At 43.2% G+C, this 24095-nt stretch overlaps 1 protein-coding gene across 3 annotated transcripts in view; it reads right to left on the bottom strand.

Moving 5' to 3' along the window:
* FLNB (filamin B) overlaps positions 1-24095 on the bottom strand; it is a 4683119-nt gene that overhangs the window by 754543 nt on the left and 3904481 nt on the right. For all 3 annotated transcript variants that reach the window (XM_044078790.1, XM_044078788.1, XM_044078789.1), the window contains one exon: positions 15578-15706. In XM_044078790.1, the coding sequence (XP_043934725.1) occupies positions 15578-15706 (129 nt within the window). The remainder of the gene's footprint in view (positions 1-15577; positions 15707-24095) is intronic.

The raw sequence follows: 24095 nt of genomic DNA, 5'->3' as shown, positions 1-24095 counted from the left end.
ATCTAGCACAAAACCGACAACTAGTGACGTCGTGATCAGGGCCTAAGCATGGAATACAGTAAGAGTGGAAGTCCTTATGAGGTATTTGCTTCCCACAAGAAATACAATTATTAACCTTTTCTGACATCGGTCTGAGGCAAGAAAAAAGTTTCCCCAATGGGGTACTTAGCTTTATTGAAGACTTCCGACCTGAAATTCAACTTTGAAAATCTCAGGAGTCGGCCGACCGGCACTTGCAAACTGCTTCTGCTTCGGGCACTGCGCGGCAAGAAAGACTGAAGAAAATGGCGTCGGATGCATCTTATATACCCCTGGCGCACTGACGTCAGGGAAGAAGCGACAGCAACCGATGCTGGACCAAGATTTTGGAACTCTGGCCAATTGCGGGATAATCCAAGTGTGATGACTGCAGCAGTGTAACACGATGAACATCTATCTTTTCACTTGTGCTCATATACTTCTCTTCACATCTCACCTTTCCATCTATCTTAACAGTACTCAGTTTATTTTCCTTTTCTTTTCTCATTTTACTTTCTGCTCCCTTCACTACTGATCATGCAAATTTGTACTGTCCCAATATATTACTCGGTTGTAAACTATTTTAGGTTTATGCTGTACACTTTCTTGTACTTGTTAATATTTTGTGTAATGTGATAATATAGAAGTATTTGTGGGTTTTTTTCTCCCTAGCCTTTGTTGAAAATGGACTTGGGCCCAGTTGGATTGTAAAAAAAAAAAGTTATATCTTACCATAACGTTCCATCTGTGTTGTCGATCTTCAACTGTTCCCGACTTCTGGGAACTGTTCCGATCCTGGGAACCGATCCAGCCATTATACAGCTCGTGTTAGCCAAAAATCTCTCGAGCTAACAGTCTTCCCACAATGCCCTTCTCTATATTACCTCAGATCGAGTTTGCAGACTTGTAGAACAATACCATGAGACCTAACTATAAAGTCAGAAGCCATGTCCAAGGTGTATCCTAACAAGGAATCCCAGAGCAGCAAATCGCTCCACCAGGACTTTATAGGAGGGTGCAGGTAAGGTGGGATGAATGATGAAAGAATAGATGAAGACTGACAACACAGATGGGACGTTATGGTAATACATAACTTCTTTATCTGATGTTGTCAATCTTCATCTATTCTTGACTTCTGGGACAGAGTCCACAGCTACCTTAGATCCTGGGTGGCCCTGTGGAAGAACATTCCTGAGAACCATAGAACCAAAGGAGGCTCTCCCCCTGGAGACCACACCCAATTTGGAATGAGTGATAAAAGAATGTCGGGTAGCCCAAGTTGCAGCTGCGCACATTTCGGACATGGAAACTTTGGAATGAAAAACAACTGAAGTCGCCATAGATCTTGTGGAATGTGCCTTCACCGGCAAAGGAAGTCTTAGATTCTTTTTCATGTAAATAAAGGAAAAAAAATCTCTTAAAAGAAATGCAATCTCTTAACCATCTTGACAGAGTAACCTCAGAGACAGCTTTACCAAGGTTGTGTCTACAAAAGAGGCAAATAACTGTTGTGACTGCCTTAATTGCTTAGTTCTGTCCAGGTAAAAACGTAACAGCCTGTGCAGATCCAAAAGGTGTAAGCAATATTCGCCTTTATTAGAAAAGTTTGGGAAAAATACAGGCAAATCTATAGATTGATTGATACTGGCCCCTGAAACCACTTTAGGAAGAAAGAATGAGTTAGTTCTGCATGACACACTGTCTTTGTGGAAAACTAGATAAGGAGGTTAAAACATAGAGTTTGTAATTCGGAAGCTCATCTCGCAGAGGTGACAGCTACCAGAAGAAGCATTTTCCAAGAGAGAAACTTCAAGTCACAGGTAGTTGCAGGTTCAAAGGGGGCTAATGTAAGTGATTGCAAGACTAACGTCAAATCCAATGCCAGTAGAGGATCCCTGAATGGGGGCTTTAAACAAATGGTGCCCTTAAGAAAAACCTTACAAAGTCTGTGAGAGAATATGGGCTGATCACCAGAACCACTATGGAAGTTAGAAACAGCAGCTAAGATAACTTTAACTGTGGAAGCAGAAGCCACTTTACCAAAAAGGGTAGCTAGAAACTCTAGAACTTTTCCCACTGGAGCTGAAAAAGTATCAAGACCATTACCACAAGCCCAGACAGAAAATCTATTGCATTTATTACGCTAGAAATTCCTGGTGGATGACTTATGGGATGCCAAAAAATGTGGACAAGAGATGGAATGTCATTATGCCAGGTGACTAATGGAATTGGAGAAACCAAGTAGTCAGCCTGAAAGTCTGTAGACTGGAATGGACTAATCCTTGGGAATGGGACAGAAGGTCCAGAAATGGGCCCAGAATCCACGGATGGTGAAGTAGAAGAGGCTATAGGAAAGGAAACCATATTTGTCGAGGCCAGTAAGTTGCAATGAGGATTACTTTGCTTCCCAACAGAGCTGCGTTCTTGATGAAAAGAGGGATCAGAGGGAATGTGGAAAGGCATAAGGGAGACCCAGGGGCAAATTGAGGAGAACAGCAACTCTTGGGGACTCCCCTTGAGGGGGAATTAGGGAAAAATAGCTTCTGCACTTGTTCAGGGGTAAAGCAAACAGGTCGCAGCAAGGCTGGCCCCAGCAAAGGAAGATTTCCTTCGCCACTCTGGAATTTAGAGACAACTCCTGAGGCATGAGGATGCATCTGCTCAGTTTGTCCGCAATCATGTTTGAACTCCCTGGGATGTACATTGCTATCAGAAAGCAGTTGGACGTTATGGCCCACTGCCACACTCGAAGGGCTTCTCAACACAGCGGGTAGGACTTGGTTCCCCCTTGTTTGTTGATGTACCAAACTACGGACATATTGTCTGACTGAATCACTATCATCCCTTGAAGTAAGGCAGAGTGAAATGCTTACAACACTAGGAGCACTGCCCTCAACTCCAGAATGCTGATATGCAGATTGGCCTCGAAAGGGTACCAAGTGCTTTGAACTGTCTTCCCCAGATAATGCCCTCCCTCCCCGATCTGGGAAGCATCCGTGGTCACTATGTCCTTCGGCTGAGGATGGACAAAAGGATGGCCCAGAAGAATCTCTGACTGCATCCACCAGGATAGGTCATTTTTGCATTTGCTGGTTATAAAAACTGGGTAATTCATGGGGTGGGTTACAATTTACCATTGGTTCGCAAGAAGCCATTGAAGGAGTCTCACATGAAATCTTGCTAGTGGGACTAAAGTGATTGCTGCAGCCATGGAGCCCAATGCTTGCAGAATTAGCTGAGCCAGTATCTTGCTTGAACGAAGGATAGGCTGAACCTGAAATTGTACTTTCTGTAACCTGTGGAGGGGATAGACATCCCACACATGACAAAGTGTTTAGATGAGCTTCAATGAACTCCATATCCTAGGAAAGGATTAGTTGAGATTTTGCAATATTGACTATAATGCCCAACTGCTGAGATAGTTTCAGAATGAAATCCGTTGCTCGAAGAAGTAGATGCTTTGTGGAAGCGGTGAGGAGCCAGACGGCTAGAAAAGGAAACACTTGGAATCTGTGCAGCCTCAAATGTGCTATCACTGCTGCCATACATTTGGTGAACACCTTGGAGCTGTGGTGAGGCCAAAGGGCAGCACTCTATATTGGTAGTGACTGACTCCTAGCCAGTAGTAGAGAAACTTTCTTGAGCATTTGTCCATTTTTATGTGGTAATACACATCTCGAAAGTCGATAGAGCACATTCAATAGTTTTCTTCTAGAAAGGGAAGTACTGATTGAACCGTGACCATCTGGAATTTTGACTGCTGGACAAATTTGTTGAGAATGCTGAGATCTAAAATTGGTCTCCAGTCCCCTGTCTTCTTTGGCACTAAAAAGAACCTTGAATAAAATCCAGATCCTAATTGGTCTGGTGGGACTTCTTCGATTACTCTTTTTTTCTAGCAGTTTTTGTATTTCTAATGCTGCTTGAACCCTCTGACTGAGTGGAACATCGAGGAGTCTTGCTTGGGTTCTTGGGTAAAGGGTGAAGGGGATTAAATAACCTCTGGAAATGATCCTTAGCACACAGGCAGCAGTAGTTATGCATCGCCAGGCTGTTGGGTGCAAGGAGAATCTTCCCCTGACTGCCTCCAGAGGCAAGCAATCAGACCTCCTTTCAGGAGCGCTGGTAGGTTTGGCCAGAGGATGACACCCTGGAACCCTGGTTCTGCAGACCACCCCTGCGTCTGGGATGGCGTCTCCCACTGTAACTCCCCCCTCTGCCCAGAGGGGAGTCTGTAACACGTGTGTCCCGGAAAGGCTTCTGGGACTTCTTAAACCACATACTGCCACTCCTCTGATTCCTGGAGTAGGATCGTTGAGGAGCGGAAAAACATACACCCACAGCAGACAGAGTTTTTCCATCTTTCTCACATCTGGATACAGTTCCTTAACTTTGGGCCCAAACAATGAGGATCTGTCAAAGGGAGCATTGACAAATGAAGATTTGAATGGTTCTGCAAACCCGCACAGGCGCATCCAGGTGTGTCATCAAATCGCAACACCTGAATCTGCTGACCTGGTCACCCCTTCAGCTGCATGCTCAATGAGCCTCATGGATGAGTTAGAAATAGATTTCACGGTAGCTAACTAGGAAACTTTTTATTGGACCTCCTCAGCTACTGCTCCCACCAGGGTATCTGACAGCCCCTTGACCAGATCCCTCTGAAGCCTAGTGAAGTGTGTCAAAAAATTCAAAGACCTGGTGGAGAAGATTGATAATGCATAGACCTGCTTCCCAAATCTGTCCATCTCCATGGACTCTTGGTTCGGGGGATGTACAGAAGAACTTTCTTCAGCTAGTTCTTTCTTTGTGGCAGCCGCTACCACCATGGCATCAACCATTAAACCTTTTTTCCAATCTGGATGATCCTCAGGGGCGGAAAGAATTTTATCAGATCTCTGTGGAATAGGTTCTAGAGATTCAGGAACTTTCTAGGCTGGCTCAGCGATCAATTTAATTAGATTGTCAGCGGCTGGGGTCACCCAAAAGGTAGATGGACAAGCTCCAAAGGCCTGCAAGTACACAGATTCATCAGAAGAAGGGTCTTCTGGCTTCCAATCACCTCTCTGTTTTAGGATCTCCAGAATGTCTCCAAAGGAGACGTCTTCCCAGGGTGACTGGGGGGAACCCTCCCTCTCATCGAAATCCGTGTCCTCTGTGATGGATTCTTTGGGAGAATCAAGGTGTTTCTCTTACACAATTTCTTCCAAGGAGGCTCTTCAGAGACAGCATCTGAAGAGGTCTTGGAAGAGGGTAGACCTTTAGTAAGTAAGCCTTGTGGCCTTGGAGCTCGCTGTCCGGGGGTGGAGGTTGATGGCAGCTCCGGTAAAGCAGGGGTCAAGAGGTGAGACCCCAGTAACACAGAAGCCACCTGAGATGAAGCAGTGGCCAAAGCTCTTTCCATAGCTTGAAAGGCAGAACCCCCTAAGGAGGAATGGGAGCCCGGAACTGAGACAGACAAACTCGGAACCAGGGTCACACCCCACCCAGAGAGAGCCACTTGAAAATCTGTAACCGCAGCCCGAAAAGGCAAGGTCAGCTCTAGAGAAAAAAACAGAGCCGACTCGAACCTCTCGGGCCTGATGGTGAAAACACGGGCCCGAAGGCACCGAAAGAGTCAGAGCCGTACCTGGCACCAAAGACAAAGAGGTTGTCAGTGCCATGGTGATTGCACCAGTGTGGTTGGAGTTGACTACTCCAAAGCCTATGAAGAGGTTAGAGGTGGAGAGTAAGAAGGGGTCATGGACGAGAAACCCCCTGCACCAAAAGGGAGAGGAGGCTGAGAACATGGGGGAAGACTCCTAGCTGTCAGAATCTGATGCACCAACCTCACTATATCAACTTCTGAAAGACTCCTGGTGGAGTGAATGGACAGTGCAGAAGGGAACACAGGTCTCTCTAGAAAAGTGCTGGGTAGCTGCCCCAAGAATGGGTCAATAGAAGTGGAATAGGTAACACTGGGTTGAATGAGAAATCCGTCTTTGGCACCATCTGCGGGCCTGCAGAAGATATCGGCGCCGACACGGCAGCAATAGGAATCAGTGCTACTGTCAGAACCATAGCCAAACTAGAAGTTCTAGGTGTCATAATCGGTTGGTGGACATCATGGTAGGTGTTGATGGCACTGGTAAGGTTGTCAGTGGCTAAGAGTCACTCCGTTCCAATAGCTTTGGAACCTTAGACTTCGGTTCCTAAGAGGAACCTGCAGACGAATGTTTGTTTCTTTACTGATGGTGCCAAGGGTGATGGGACCAAATGGGAAGTTTTGGTACTAGATGCCAGAGGAGACTGGTTGGCCTTGGACAAGGCTACTTTGAAAGGGGTTTTAAGAATAAGTTTATTTCTGCTTTTTACCAGGGCTCTATTACTGAAACCCTGGCAGACAGAACAGTCAGTATTCAAGTGGGACGCACCCAAAAAATATACACAGCATTCATGACCATCTGAGGTTGGCATTTTTCTGCCACACTCTCTACACTGCTTAAAACCAGCTTTGGATTCTTCAGATTTATCTGCCATCACCCTAAATCAAAAAACCTGGACAGGCAGAAAGGAAGGAAAAAGGAAGAGAAAGATCAAGCACTCGCAACAGGAAAAAAACTACTACCAGAAATGGTAGAAACATTACCTAACAGTACAAGGGGAGAGAGACAGGGGGAAGGGAACTACCAACGATGGTAGTAAATAATATCAATAGTAAAGGGAAACACACTCACAGATAAAGGGTAGACAAAAGATTACTAATAAAAATTAGAAAGGATTTAAAAAATATAAGACTTTTACTTAGCTACGAGACAGGAATCGGCTGACGCATCTTGCTATAAGAGCGGAAAATGAGATCTGGGGTAATATGGAGAGGGTCATTGTAGGTAGACTGTTAGCTCGAGAGATTTTCTCTGATACGAGCTATATAACATCCAGATCCCAGAAGTCAAGAAGAGATGAAGATTGACAACATCAGAGCCATTGTTATTCTTCAGATCTGTCCTGGGTACACAAGCCCTTGTGGTATTTTGGTTTTCTGGTCATTAGTTTCATTTCACTGAAGCCTGTTGGCATTTCAGCATTGGCCAGTGTGACTGTACTAGTACACAATGAGAGGGAAAATAAATAAATACATTGTCACCTCTTGTGAAGCAAAAAACAAAACTACAACTTTGAATTAAATTTACAAATTAAATCTATAAAGTGAAAAAGTTTTAAAGACAACAACAAATCTAAACTGTAAAAAAGAAATGTATACAACAAACTAACCTACTTATAGCTGCAGGCTGAAGGAACACAAACACCTGTTTGGAGAAGAGCATAAAGTTTCTGGTTCTCTCTTGTACTTCATCATCACTTAATCTCCTGTATTTCTGAGAACTACAGCAATGCCTCAGCCACTCTCTCCCTCATCTTCCCTTTCCTTGCCACAAATGAACATTACATGGGAACATCTCATAAAGATCACTAATCTTCATGGGGTCCTGCATGTCTCCCCAATTCTTTACTCCCATTCACATGCTAGAACAGGTGTCCTTGTGTGCAAACTTATTTTGGATGTATGCCTTTGTTCTCTGTGCTCTTAAGATAATGCCATACACTCCATCCTGCATTAAGCCACAGCACAGTCTCAACTCATCCCAAGTGAGTTCTGTACCTCTCCTTTAGCCTAACTTACATGATCTGTAATAAAACACTGAGCCCTACCATGTCTAGACACTAAACTTTACAAATGAAATATTTACAACCCACATAAATGCAGCCAAACATAGCTGCAACACAAACCACAAAAACTTCACAAACATAGTTTGTGCAGGCAATACTGTTCCTCTGCACTCAATGTGGGGAGTCTGCCCCTACACCCCTGATGTTTAAGTATGGTGGTATGAAGTAAAAGAAAGCGGTAGAGCAATAACATTAAAAAAAAAAAAAAATGTCCGTACTTAAGTTGCTGACCTCAGAGTCATTAGAATCTAATGACAAGAATTGTATGGGCAATGCAATAAAACATTTACAGCATGGCAGCTCACTTAAAGAAAAGCAGCATTTTAACTCTCAATAAAGCAGTACATAGCAAAACTCTCGTAAAAGAAATGCCAGAATCAGCACATCATCTCCTCTCCTTAACACCACATTAAATCATTTCTTCTTTGCCTGTGCCTTTTATTTTATTTGCATTCTTTCTTTATTTCTAACTCCTCCTTGTTTCATGTCCTGATCCAACAGGAACTCTCCTCCTCAAACTGCAATCATCATAAAAAAGTAATTCACTTCAGCTTTACAGCAACTTTCTGCAAAAACTTGTGTCCCTGTGTTTCAGTTTTCACTATGGCTCCCCATTTCTCTTACTTTGTGTGTTCCTGTCATTCTCCTTCTCTTATTCTTGCAGCACTGATGAGTACTAAAACTTTCTGCATACACCCAAGTTTCAGCACTGCATAAAAATTCTCCTTTATGATTTCTCAAACTAATATCTTTGGTGCAGTAATTTTTCAACTCTACCTTAGCCCGGATGGCATGTACTACCTCTAGATCTCAGTAGTTGTTGCAGTCACTGAACTTCATTTTCATGTTCTTACAAACACATCACAACCACCAGCTCATGGAATCCAGAGCCACAGTGAAGTGGCACAGCCTTTGGACTTTACCTATCACTCTCTGGTTGTCTTTGCCTCTTTCACCCTACCATTTCATTGATGCAGCTTTAACCAACAAACAATTGGTTGTTTTGGACCATTTCTAGCTCTTTTGAAGTTCCCTGTTTAAAATCCGCCTCTAGGCGTTTTTTTTTCTGGTTATACTACTCAGACAAGCTCCTCGTGGTCGTGCAGAGTGGTCCTAGCTACAGAGAACTCAGAAAAGCGACTACTTTCTGGATTTAAGTATCTTTGCTGTTTTTTTACTTGAAATACCTTCTCTAGCTTACCCTAAAACAAGCTTAAACTGTTTTTTTTAGCTGTTTGGTGCATTATTTAATATCTGCACTTAAAGTTACATTTTAGTCGAAATTGATCAAAAGTTTGTTTGTTGTTTGTTTAATTTAACTGTTGAGGCTGCCCACTAAAGTGTGCTAGCCTGTGTAACTGATTTATTACTGTCTCTGCATTTTCTGTGTGTTTTCTATCTAAAAACAAAAAAATAATCCTTGTTTTCCCGCCTCTCCTCGACTAGTTTAGACCAGTTTACAGGCTTTGCTGTATTCCGGGCTGTGGTGTAGTTCCTGTGTTGTCCATTACCTTACTTGGATAGAAGGAAGTTTCTTTGCTCACCAGTGGGAGTGGGGAGCCTTGAGCAGCCTACCTGTCCCTGTAGGAAGTGACCTCAGCACAAGAGCTGTAGTAATTGGTTGTTTTGGACCATTTCTAGCTCTTTTGAAGTTCCCTGTTAAAATCCGGGTTTGCACTGCTTTGCGCGTTTGTGCGCATAGCGCAGCGCCGGTTAAACAAGGTTAAACTTTTTCTGGCTCAGCCAAGTCTGCTCTTCAAATTTTCTCTTAAGGAAGCTCTACTCTTAGTATAATCAGACTACTCGCTACATTATAAGCCTAGCACTTGTTCTCAAAACTTCTCTACTAAGTAAGCACTCTCATACTAACTAAGCACTACATCCACCTACCACCCCTGTGAATATCCACTTCCCTTAAAGGCACAGCATTCCCTTATACTGTTCTAGCATGTCGAGTGGTAGATTACTGGCATCCTCTCCAGTTCAGCTGGTTAATCTGAGTATCTTGAGACAATGCTACAATTGTCTCATGTACACAGACAACCCTCTCCTCCTCCCAACAAACACAAATACTTGTGAGAGATGCAACTAAATAGCCAAACTGGAGGCTGAACTCTCTCAACTCAGGGCTGGCATGACCAGACAGGAGGAGATGGTAACCACGCACACAACAAACCCAGTCCCACATAGACCTACCACAACTGCAAACCAAACACATAAAAACACAAAGACATACTCGGAGGCTCTAATAAAAAACTTACCTAAACAACAGAGGCTCCCAAAGCAGTCATCCAAAAATCCACCACCTCAAAACAAAACACATGCAACACATACTTCAATAAATCAGTGTGTCAATCAATCACAGCCCTTAAGGCCAAACACCATGCCTGATACACTAGTAATAGGTGACTCTATAGTCAGACACACTGATGTCCCGCTTACCAGGCTGAACAAGGAGAGGGTGACTGTGAGCTGCCTATCAGGAGCTAGGATCCACCACATAACACACGCACTCAGGTCACTCCAAAGCAAGTACAAATATGACTCCGTCATTGTCCATGCTGGCGTGAATGACCTGAGACGTACCTCCCTGGACTACATGAAAAGAGACATAGAAGAGCTCTCTGATTATGTAGCCCAGGCTGGTATGACCCTAACCCTGAGCAGCATCTTGCCCTCACCAAGAATGATGTCACAATACAAAGACAAGATGATCAGCTTTAATAATTGGCTCAAGTACTGGTGTCATTCTAAGGGGATCCAATGTCTGTCTGCTTGGGATGACATGTTGGACAAGCCACGCTGCTTCGCAAGGGACGGCTTGCACCTGTCATCACTGGGCTTCTGGATATTGGCTAAGGCTCTTGCCACCCCCATAGTGCCTTTTTTAGGCAAGGCTCAAAAGACAAACCCACCTCCTTAGAAAAAAAAATGGACAAAAACTAAGGGTAATGCTGCTCAACGCCAGAAGTCTAAATCTCAAGATGCAGGCACTCGATGCACTCCTCAGTATGGAGAACATTGACGTCTGTGCAGTAACTGAAACCTGGTTCAAGGCTCCTGAGAGCACCCCAGCGCTACCAGGCTATACCTCGTATCATGCTTTTCGGCCCCAAAACCCGGGCGAACCACAAGGAGGGGAGTGTCCATATTCATCAAGGACACCCACACCTCCAGGTTAGTAGCAACACATGAAGCATCGGAGACCATACAGGTGCAACTAACCATAGGCAAAACTGCTATACAACTGGTAGCATGTTACAGACCACCCTCCCAATCTCAGGAACCCCACTCAGCCTTCCTGAAGACATTGGAGGACATGAATGTATCACAAAATACCATCATACTGGGAGACTTCAACTACCCTAACATAGATTGGGTACATTATTCTAGCCCTAACACCCTAGCCCAAAGGTTCCTGGAATTCATAAATTCAAATGCACTGGAACAACTAGTCACCTCTCCCACTAGGGAGATAATATACTAGACCTGATCATCACAAACATGGGGACAAAATGCTCCACACTGGAGGTATACCCCTCACTAGTGAGATCTGACCACAAACTAATCACCCTGGATATACATATCCCACCTCCACCCCAGCACAAAAGACCACAGTGAAAAACTTCTCAAAAGCAGACTTCACTCTTCTTAAGACTGAGATGGTATCCTTTAAGCCCACTGGGCCAGTGGATACCACATCCCACAATGCTGAATCCTTCACAAATGCTTTCTATGGACATCTCCAAGAATGCATGGATCATGCAATCCCAAATAAATCCAAGTCCCTCTCCACCAAAGGCAAGTGTCCTGTCTGGTGGACCTCAGCCATTAACAAATTGTATAACAAAAGAAGGAAGCTACTGCACGACAGAGCAAAATCCCATAAAGGGAAGACATCTCTGATCAACACTAGCAGAAAACTACGTTCTCTCATAAAAACATCCAAGGCCAACTTTGAGAGAAAAATCGCTAAGGACACTAAAGATAACCACAAAGCCTTCTTCAGCTATATTAGAAACCTGGGCGGAAACCCTCAGGTATGCTCAGAGTTAGTTCACAACAACAAAAAATACACTGAACCCACAGATATTGCCAACATTCTGGCTGACAGGTTCAGTGCAAATTTCTCCCCTCCCTCACCCCCAAAAGAAGAAATACTTATCCCTGCTGAATGTAATCTCCCTGTCATCTCAGATGTCCAGGTGAGAGCCGCCCTCAGCAAAGATAAAAACACAGCATCAATGAGACCTGACGGTATCCCGGATTGCGTGCTACGTGAACTCCAAGAGGAGCTAAACCCGCACATAAAAATGCTATTTAACCTTAGCCTTACTACAGGATATGTAACTGAATACTGGCGTACAGCAACAGTGGTCCCACTCCACAAAGAGGGTACCTCTACAGACCCTGGGAACTACCGCCCCATAAGCTTAACCAGCCTGGTCTGCAAAGCTATTTAAAGAATCATTATGGAACTCATAAACAGAGACATTGGGGACCTACAGACACTTGATCCCACCCAGTTCGGCTTTGTAAAGGGCAGATCCTGCCTTTTGAACCTGGTTGACTTTTTCAAAACAGTCACTAGAGCCATTGATGAGGGCAAAGCAGTCCAATACAGCCTACCTGGACTTGGCTAAGGCCTTCGACACAATACCCCACTCAGGCATCATAGATAAGCTCAACAGCTTAAATGTAAAGCCTTATGTCACTAGATGGGTTGCAAACTGGCTAAAGGACAGAACCCATAAAGTTAAAATCGCTGGAGCAATGTCAGACTCAAAGCCAGTCACAAGTGGTGTCCCACAGGGATCTGTCCTGGGACCCCTCTTGTTCAGCATTTATTTCTCAGATGTTAAAGCAAACATGGGAGGGTTGTGGCTGACAAAGTTCGCAGATGACTGCAAACTAGGTGCCATAGTCGATACACCAGCGGACACATACATCCTACAAAAAGGCCTCACAGAAACGGACAACTGGTGCCAGAGTGATGGCCTTAAACTAAATGCCAAAAATGTATAGTCATCCCCTTTGGGAAAAACAAAGTACCCACAAATTATCAAATAGACAGCAACCCACTGAATACGGAAAAAGTAATCAGAGACCTAGGGACCCAAGTCGACAGCGACCTCTCATTTGACACACACGTTGCCAAAGTGGTTAGAAAGACATTCTACCTTGCACACCTTATCATGAAGGGATTCACATCCAGATCCAAGGATGTCATTGTACCCCTATACTCCTCCCTCATCAGACCCATGATTGAGTACAATGCCCCATTTGGTATGTACCTCACCCGGCATTTGCAACAGCTGGAGAAACCACAAAAGTACCTCACCAAGAGGATCAAGGGTCTCCAACATATGTCTTATTCTGCCAGACTAAAGAAACTCCAGCTCTATTCAGTAGCATACCGCCTGCTCAGAGGTGATCTGTGCCTGACGTACAAGGCCATGTCCAATCAGGAACTGATGGACATGCTCCACCTCAAAAAATCCAAATCCATCAGAACCACAAGAGCTAAAGACTTAAACCTCGGTACAAGTGTGAATAGGACATGCTGGAGGGATAGATTCATAACCCAGAGGCTTCCCATTCTCTGGAACAGAATCCCAGTTCATGTTAGGCAGAGCCCCTCACTAACTCTCTTCAAGAGAAATCTTGATGAGTGGATGGGAGATCGTAAGTTTACCCCCAGGGATCACATCTGTGTCACTACTATTATATAAGGGGACCTTCACTGTGTCACTACTAGACAGAGGCACAGTATTCTAAATCTATTCTGTGCATTTTTGTACCATTTCATGGGGTGGCGAAAGCCACATCACTATGGCTAGGCTTACAAATGCCCCAGGGCAGATAGCCTAGTACTAAACTATGAACCCTGACACCACAGGGATTCCTCCACCATAAGCACTTATGGTTCAGTAACTCATAAATGATGAATTACCACGTAAAGCTGACACGCTTGCCAAGTTCATTCATAGATAGAGCACTATCAGGAAGACTGCAGTATGCACAATGAAGGCAGTGAAGCAAAGACATATGGTTGACTGGCTTGGTGTTAGCCACATGATTTTAAAATGCTACAGATAATAGGCAGTGTAGGTCCACAAAACAAAGCAAATGTTTCACAATCTCAAGTACTGACGCATGGATAGGAAAGAAAATAAAAAGAAAAAAACTGAATGGAGTGTATTCCTTTCTGCATGTAAGGCTGCTAAACTGAGTGAGAGGCCTAGGCAAGGCTCTGCTGCTGGCTTAATCCTGGGACTGGATGTTGTTAACCCAACCCAGTCAAATGTGCGCATGTAAGCATTTATGTATGCATCTACTTATGCATTCTGTTTGCTAATCAGGTATTTGGGCTGATTCCAAATGCAGAATTGTCAACCACAGCCCAAACAGAGAGCAAATGAAAAGTGCATATACCTTAACCTTACATTTACATACAACAAATGTGTGTATGTAGAATCAGATTTCTATGTATGCTACAGCAATATTATAAAAAAAAAAATAAACAGATCTATGATCTGTATGAGAAAGTATATTTAGAATGTGCTCCGATCAGATATGCCAAATGCATTCACAACATTGTGACTAGCTTAGCACTACAGAATTCACATTATTTATATACTACAACGGTTTACAGAGACAAAAAGTATCACTGAATCCAATTTAGTTTATTACTTACCTGATGCTGATATCAGGTGCTAAAGAACAAGGAAGTTTAAAAAAATCCTAGCTTTTTGCAGTCTGCCTACAGGCAAACAAGTAACAAGTTCTGCAGTTAACAGTGGAGAAAATGTTCAATAGACAAGGCAAGGCAGCAATGAAGAATCTGGATGTTTAAACTGCCACTGTAAATTAAAAACACCTGCTAAAAATATTAGTCAGCATACCCTAGAAAACTGAACTTTAAAGCTCCACAGGATTTATTCACACAGATATTTATGATCCCTACTGTCACAAAGCACTGTTTAGCTCAGCAGATACTTTCAAGTAAGGGGGACAAAGTAAACCATTCATTAGTTTATATGAAATGGGTTCAGTGAAGTAACTGGAGCAGGCATAACCCAAGTTAGTCCACGATTATACTTTTGAATTAGTTTTAATTTAAGATGTAGACAATTTTATTTTTATAACTACATATTGATATACTTTCTAAAGTTGCATCTAATGGGATTTTGTCAATCCAGTGGTGTTAAAAAGCAAGTACACTTTGCCTACATAAATCACAATTCCCTGATAATATAAACATTAAAGGTAAATGGATTAATACAATGAAAAAATAAAATATAAAATACCCAGTCTTAATATATTAAAAAAATGAAACGGAATATTTTTCACTGATAGTTTGGAATATATGTTCACATTATGTGCAGAAATATACAATTCTACACATATCTCATGAGAAGTTAAAGGAAATGGCAAAGTAAAGTTTTAGGCTATTTTCCCTATGACCATGGCTAAATGTTAAAATAGTCATAAGGCGAGTTCAATAGTTAATAAGCACAAATGATACCTGCAAGAATTTAAGAACACTGATACAATCGTGGGACAATTTAAAGACAAATTTCTGGTAGTGAAAATGACAAACCACAAACCATAAACGAACAGAATGCCTACTTTACAATTAATGTTTATGAGCTACAAGCTGCAAAATGCATTCAGCTGATAACAAAAACCTGTATGTCTTGGTAAAAACATTACTGTATTTTTGCAAGCTCTGCTTTCATAACCCATAAAAACTGTTTCTGCAGACATAGTTCAAGTCGGAGTGCACAACAGGAAATGGACTGGTGGATGATGCAGTTTACAGTGCATATTTAAATTAGACCCTTACCCTCTCCTGCATCTTCAGTGACAATTGTGAAGGTAGCTGGCTTATTGACTACTCCATACACAAGACCAGGTCCATATGCCGAAACTGTGCCACTGCTAGCATAGTTGACATAAAACTGCAGTGGGCTCTCTAATGTGAAAAAAGAGGGAGATATTAACTTAAAATCCTTCACATTCCTAATTTTCTTCAACATAAATACATATTATTCTCATTCTCTCTACATATCCTGTAAATTCTCACCATCTAGAAATCAAAGGTTTTCATTTGCCAGACATGTTCCACTTGTCCACCAATTCTCAATATAACAAAGTCACATTTCTCAAAAACATACCTCCATGTAGTCTTAGACCATGCTTTATCATTAAGATGCACTGCTCATTTTTTACCCTTATTCACTCTTTTCAATATTTGTCATATTAAATAGCATGTATATTCTTCCCTTTTCCAGTGAATACATACTCAGCTGAATTAGTCTTTCTTCATATTTTGCCTGTGTAACCTAATCATATTTTTTGTGTGCATGTGTGTCGGCTATTTTTATCTCACTACCTTGGTGACTATCAAAGCTCCCCATCTCTCTGCAGTCTTATACAGCCCATCTGCTCCTGCAGGACGTCACAGCTGAGAAGTGGAAATCATAGCCATCACCCATTCTAAGCCAGTGGTGGGTCTTGTGGCTTAAAGGCCTAGACCCTTCTGTGTATGTCTATACCCACTCCAAAAACGAGCATGTAGTGGGTGTTAGCAAGGTGTGTCAATTTGCTTCTGGGATGACATAAGCCCTAAAGAATGCCTTGCTCCTCTGGAGGCTAGTACTCCCACTGGATCTCTAGCCTCAACTGAGGATTCTGCAAGTGGTAGTAAGCAGTTGGACATGCAAGCTGCCCTCTCCTCACTGAAGAGATGAAAGTCAGCAAAGCTGCATCACTCTTCTCTTCACCCCATGCCAGCTTCAGTGGAAGGCCAAGTCACTATTCAAACCTGAGTCACCTGGGTCATAGATAGAGCTTCACCCTTCTACACTAATGAAGCTTTTTACCAAACATTAGAAATGCCTCCATTCCTTTTTGCCCTTTGCACGTGTGATTCTCAAGATGGCACACAATACTCAAGCCAAAGTTTCAAAAGTTGTGCGCACTACACTACATATATTTTATTCTCTTCATGCTTCTTTACCACCCCCATCCCACCCATCAAGCCCCGATATGACTCATCCTTTTCCCAGTTCAGAGTGGCCACAGACAGATTACCAGAGACAGAGAGCCATGCCAATGCAGACCACAAATGTATGATGGTTCTGATATTTTACCAATTTTTGGCCTACCTTTAACCCACTGACAGCACAAAGTGTACAATGACACTAGTGTAGTTCATGTGTGTATAATACCACCTCTCCTTCTCCACTGTGGATAGGCTGCAGACAGAGACATAGCTTGGGCAGGGTGATAGATGCAGCAAGATGCTAAAAGGTAGTACTTAACTGTACTGCAGTACCAGCATTCGTTTCCATAGTGGTATTTCGAAATGCCAGGACAGAAATAAATACTGACACTGCTGTTTCCATCAGAACTGAAACACTGTGTGTGGAATACGCTATGGCAAGTGGCTTGTTACAATTTTTAAAAGTCAAAACAGTTTTTCTTTTAGTCCTGAAATAGAACTTTTTTTGCTCCTCAAACTACAGTTGAGGGGAGCAGATCAGGAAGAATGGATCTGGCTTGGAAGGCACGAGATGACCCAGCTACTACGGCTCTATCTGCAGGTGTTTGCTCATACAAGGTATGCCTGGACTAGAATCCCCAGTCCCAATGGTAGGATGTAGTCAGAAAGGGAACCCCAACCTTTCCTGAGAAGGGCAGGCCAACATTAAGCCACTCATTCCCATCCCACTCTGGTCAGCTCTGTGTGTGTCTGTGACTGCTACTTGAACAAGAATTTCCATGGCAGCCGTCAGGGCTTCATCTCTGTTTAACAAAGAACTGGCATTACATGCACAACACACAGCATAATAATTTTTACACTATCTATACACCCTCAAATCTTGCCTGGACAAATCGTGCTATTTCACTCTGCAGTAGAATGTTAAAATCACTTGTTATATACATTTCTCAAGTCTTTATTTCTCATCATTAGTTCATTTTGGCCTCATAAACAATCTTGTCTTCATATAGGTTTATAGGTTGGTACTAGGCTATCGGCCCTAGGGCCTATACAAGCCTAGCCATAACAATTCCCTGGCTATTACTTCCCTGGTCCCCTGTCTTAACAGGGCGATTGACGTGATCCCTGGGGTGAATTTCCTATCTCCCATCCAATAGTCAAGTTTCTTTTTGAAGAGGGCCAAAGAGGCGCTCAACTTGACATGTATGGGCAGTCTACTCCAGAGTATGGGGAGTTTCTGGGTAAGGAACCTATCCCTCCAGCATGTTTTGTTCATTTTGATGACCAGGTTTAGATCCCTGGAGCATGTGGCTCTGAGCGATTGGGATTTCTTTAAGTGCAGCATGTCCAACAGCTCTGGGTTTGACATGGCCTTGTATGTTAAGCAGAGATTGCCTCTGAGCAGGCGATATGCAACAGACTATAGCTGGAGTTTTTTTAGACTGTCAGCATAGGGCATCTGCTTTAGGCTAGTGATTCTTTTACTGAGGTATTTCTGTGGCCTTTCCAGTTGTTGCAGATGTCTTGTGAGGTACATACGAAATGGCACGTTGTACTCTATAATTGGTCTAATGAGGGATGAGTACAGTGGGACAATGACCTCCTTTTTTCTGGATGAAAAGCCCTTAATGATGAGGTGTGCCACACAGAAGGATTTCCTGATTGCTGTGGCAATGTGGTTATTGAAGGTGAGACCACTGTCCACTTGTGTCCCTAAGTCCCTTATCACACTTTCGGTGTTTAATGTACTGCCATTTATGTGGTAATTCATGGGCATATGGGTTTTCCCAAAGGAGATAACTATACATTTCTTGGCATTGAGCTTGAGCCCATGGCTCTGGCACCAAGCATCTGTTTCTGTAAGGCCCTTTTGTAGAATATCCACATCATTTGGGGGGTCAGTAATTGCTCCCAGTTTGCAGTCATCTGCGAACTTTGTTAGTCAGAGTCCCTTAGTGCTGGCCTGTACTTCAGAGAAGTAGATGCCAAGCAAGAGTGGTCCCAGGACTGAACCCTGAGGTACTCCACTTGTCTGGAGCTGGATTTTGAGTTGGCTACTTTTACATTGTGGGTTCTGTCAGTAAGCCAGTTGGCAACCCATCGAGTGACGTAGGGATTAATGCCCAGTTTAGTAAGTTTATCTAGGATTCCAGAGTGGGGGATGGTGCTGAAGGCCTTGGCGAGGTCCAGATAGATTGTGTGGACCGCCTTGCCCTCATCCACGGCTCTGGATACTGACTCAATCAGGTTGAGAAGACAAGATCGGCCCTTTACAAAACCAAACTGGGTGGGGTCCAGTGTTTGAAGGTTGCCAATGTCTTTGTTTATAAGTTCCATGATAATATGTTCCATGGCTTTGCAGATCAGGCTTGTCAGACTGATGGGACGATAGTTCCCGGGATCCAAGGTGGATCCCCCTTGTGGAGTGGGATAACTGTAGCTGTGCGCCACTCACTGGCCACGAAGCCTGAGGTGAGGCTATGATTAAATATGACACTTAGGTGAGATGCCAGTTCAAATTCATATTCTAGATTTGCCTTTTTTTCTTCTTCCAAATTCAACACTATGTTTTTCTGAACAAAATTTAAATTTCCAATCGTTTGAACATTTATTGTCTTTTTCCACAACACTCAAGCCATCGCCTACATAAAATAAGCCATTTTAGTATCGCTTCCAGTACTATACTTTGTTATATATTTTTCAGTGTAGCTAATAAAAAAACATGAAATGGCATTAGTTTCAGCAAGTCTTAACAGAAAACACTTACAGCATTGCTCTCAAACTCTTATTCTTATTTCAAGAAACAGGGACAAACGCCCCAGATCAGGGACACTTTTTATAAATTGAAACCATTCACTTAGAATGTTGGCAGAATAACATGAATTTTATATGTACTTACAAAGCATATGTGTCTGGTATTATTTAATACCTACAACAGATACTACTCTGTCATAAGTAATAATGCCTGACAGAGTGGGCATTAAAGGGATACAACATCCGACGCCAGACAGCAAACCACATCTTATCCATTCGCCATTACACCATTGCACAACACAGAGTGGAGACTTAACTTATTGTATTTTGTAAATGTATCTACCTGTCTGCCTGCTACATGTCTCTCCACGTTAGTGCAAGAAACTCAGCAACACTTATTCTCATTTTCCTATAGCATTTCTCTCCCTCTACAAACTAAGGGGGTGTATTGGTTCATAGGTCAATACTAGGATAATGACCACCAGGGTGTTTAAAAGCATAGCCATACAACCCAACCCATTTTTTCCCAGAGTTCCTTGGATTCCTACATAGTGGGGTATGTCAGTAAAGCAGTACATGTGTGTGTGTGTGTGTGTGTGTGTGTGTGTGTGTGTGTGTGTGTGTGTGGCGGGTGAGTTGTGGGTGTTAGTTGGGGATTAATTTACTTACTGCCAAACTCTGCCCATCAGAGACATGGGGGCCAGACTGGGGATCAATTTGTGATTTCCCATACAATGATCAAAGCTTCTTTTGAACGGGATCAGGGATGAACTCTTCTTCACATAAATGGGGAGCTTATTCCATTGTGCGGGAATCCTTTGAGACATATGTTGGTCTCATCAACTCAGAGGCAAAGTTCAGGTTCTTGGATCTAGTATTTTTGGTGCTGTTTGTTTTTTTTGGATGTGCAAGAGATCCATCAAAGCTTGATCAGTGGATGTTATACATGCTAGGTATAGATCGCCTTTCAGTAACCTGCAGAAGACCAAGTACAGAGATTGGAATTTATGGCAATATGTGAAGGACAAGGTATTCACACCCTGGATTCTCCTGGTGAGGAAACTTTGGAGGCATTCTAACTGTTGCAACTGCCTGGTTAGGTACATGCTAAAGAGGGCACTGTACTCAATGAAGTGTCTGATAAGGGCTGTGCAGAGTGGTACTATAATCTCCTTGAACCTAGATGCCATACCCTTGTTTATGAATTGGCGACACAGAATGATTTTTCTTACTATCTTGTCTACATGTTGGTCAAAGGCCAGATTACTGTCAACATATATTCCCAGACTCCTATCAGGTCAACTCTTAGGGGTGTTTTATCAAGGAAGTAATTAGCTTGGGTGGACAATTTCCCAAAGGGCACTACCATGAATTTCTTCACATTCACTTTTAATCCTTGGCTTTGGCACTACTCATTTGTTTGTGTTAGACCCTCTTGTAGGATGCTGCTGTCTTGGGGGGAATCTATGACAGCTTACAATTTACAGTCATCTGTGAAGCTGGTAAGCCAAAAGCCTCTGGCATTAGACTTTGCATCCAAGAAGTAGATGCCAAACAGGAATGGACCTGAAATGAAGCATTGGGGAGCTCCGCTGGTGACTGGTATCCTGGTGGAGGTGATCTCAGTGATACTGACTTCTTGGGTCCAATCTGTGAGCCAGCCAGCAATACAGCAAGTTACGTATGGATTTATGCCTAATTCCAAAAGTATGTCAACAATATCTGAGTGGGGTACTTTATCAAATGCCTTGGTCAGGTCAAGGCAGGCAGAATGCACCATTTTCCCTTGATCCGTAGCCTTGGTGACCCTCTCAAAGAGGTCTACCACATTGAATAGGCAAGACCTTCCCTTAACAAAACCAAACTGGGATGGATCCAGTGTCTGTAGATCGCCAATGTCCTTTTTGATCATTTCCAAGACAATTTGTTCCACAGTTTTGCATATCAGACTTGTCAGACTGATGGATCTGTAGTTCCCAGGAAAAGTTGATGGTCCACTCTTATGAAGAGGGATGACTGCTGCGCCCAGAATTCACCTGGCAAGTAATCTGTTTTGAGGATTTAGTTGAAGAGTGTCTCAAGTGGTCTGGCTAGGTCATGTTTTAGGCTATTTAGGAGGCAGTTGTGGATTTTATTGGAGCTACTGAAGCAGTGTTTTTAGCCTTAGCAAGTGCCACCAGGACCGTCCCTGCTGACAGTTAGGGGTTATGCTAGAAGTAATTTCACAGGGGATAGCGGGTGGGTAAAGTCAGAGCTAATTTATCAGGCAGTAGATTCACTATGCCACCGTTGTCAGTGAAGGTTGTGCCATTTACTACCAGTTCTGTACACTGCTGAGTGTTACCTTTAAGGTTCCTGACATAGCTTAAGAAGGCCTTGTGACTGTCCTTGGCCTGGGTTGCTATCCTGACCTTGTAATTAGCCATGCTGCTGGACTTTATTAGACCACTAAGTTTCTTGGTGTGTGCAAATCTAATCAAAATACTTTTTACTTTGTGATGTGCAAAAATTAAACAGCAGCTTCCAATAATTTGAAAATGCTTTCTACTACTCATTTGGGACTCAGGCTTTAGTTTTGCTAGAAGTGAGAAAAGGGGGCCAAACACCAATCTCCTAGTTTGACTGGCTTCCCGCATCCATACTGATTTCATCAGTCTCTTACCATCTAACCTTATCCCAGGCCCCATGACACCACCTGATCTCTCAGGAGACTGGTTAACTGCCCATCCACCTTGAACCTGAAGAGAGGAAGAATATGAACAGAAGAGCCCTCACTAACTGATAGACCTAGGAAGAAGCTTGATAGTGAAGACTCCAGACTGGAACACTACAGAACGATACTCTGAGACCATGGGCATTCTCCTCTCATTGTAGATACCCCACAGCAAACAGGTACAGATATTCTAGACACTTGGCCTGCATTTAACAAAAGTTCTGTAATTTGCAGTACAATGAAAACTGTTATCCCAGGGAACCAATGTACACTGCTGTATTCTTTACACCACAAGCGCAGGTTAACGATGCTAAAAAAATACTGAAATGTTGTTGTTGTCTTTCAGCTTTTCCCAGTTAAGGGTTGCCACAGCGGAACTCCGGTCTGCTAATGATTGGCAGTTTATTTTCAAGAACGCCGAGGTGCCAGCTCGATGTTCAACCTTCAACGAAGGCACGCCCATTTACGCATGTCTTTCGAACGCCCACCCAACCACGGGGAGGACATGCAGACTCCAGACAGAAGGCACTCCCTGCACTCCAGCTGGGAATCGAACGGGAGGACCTCTTGCTGTGAGGCAACAACGCTACCGCTGCATCACCACAGAAGTCTCAAAAAATACTGAGATACTTATTTTTATTAAAGGTTTTTTATTCCCTGCAGCTTGCCACCTGGTAGAGTTTTATTTCATGGGCACAAAAATACTATACAAAGGTTTCTGATGTCTCAAACTTTACTTACATTTTTCCTTCTACTTGTGCACATCCATGAGCTCTGGAAAAATGAGCATTGTGACTTATTCCCACTGTAAGGTATTACTCTGGATGCATGTATTGCTCAAAAAATGGGAGTTACCTACTGTGGCTCTACGTGACTACACCCATCCAGCCATCCTCAACCCCTTTTTCCCATTTTGCACATAGGTTCATAGGTTCATAGGTTCATACTAGGCTATCTGCCCAAGGGCATTTATAAGCCTAGCCCATAGTTATGTGGCTTTCGCCACCCCTTTAGTTTGAATAAAAACTATGCCTATCATTTTGCTGTGCCTCTGTCAAGCAGTGACGCTGAAGTAATCCCTGGGGTATATCTGCAATCTCCCATCCATTGGTCAAGATTCCTCTTGAACAAGACCAGAGAGGTGCTCTGCCTCACATGTACCGGGATTTTGTTCCACAGCATAGGGAGTCTCTGGGTGATGAATCTGTCCCTCCAGCACGTTCTATTTATAACCGTGTCAAGGTTTAAGTCTCCCGCCCTTGTGGTTCTGATGGATCTAGATTTTTTGAGGTGAAGCATATTCATCAAATCTGGGTTTGACATGGCCTTATATGTCAGGCACAGGTCACCTCTGAGCAAGCGGTATGAGACTGAATAGAGCTGGAGTTCTTTCAGTCGGGCAGCATAAGACATATTTTTGAGACCCTTTATCCTTTTGGTGAGGAACTTTTGGGGCCTTTCAAGCTGCAGCAGGTGTCTGGTCAGATACATTCGAACGGGCATTGTACTCAATCATAGGTCTAATAAGTGATGAGTACAGGGGACGATGACCTCCCTTGATCTAGATGTGAATCCCTTCATGATCAGGTGGGTGATATAGAAGGTTTTCCTAACTACTTTAGCAACATGAGTGTCAAAGCGAAAGGCTACTGTCAACCTGGGTCCCCAGATCTCTGATGACTTTTTCTGTGCTCAGTGGATTGCCACCTATATGGTAGCTAGGGTAGCCTTGTTTTTCCCAAAGGGTATGACTATGCATTTTTGGCGTTTAACTTCAGGCCATGGCTCTGGCACCAGTTATCCATTTCTGTGAGGCCCTTCTGGAGGATATCTGTGTCAGATGTGTTTTCGACTATGGCCCAGTTTGCAGTCATCTGCAAACTTTGTCAG

The sequence above is a fragment of the Protopterus annectens genome, chromosome 7.part1 (genome assembly GCF_019279795.1).
Source record: "Protopterus annectens isolate FY-2018-M chromosome 7.part1, PAN1.0, whole genome shotgun sequence".
Classification (NCBI taxonomy): Eukaryota; Metazoa; Chordata; order Ceratodontiformes; family Protopteridae; genus Protopterus; species Protopterus annectens.
This window is presented reverse-complemented; position numbering and strand designations above follow the sequence as displayed.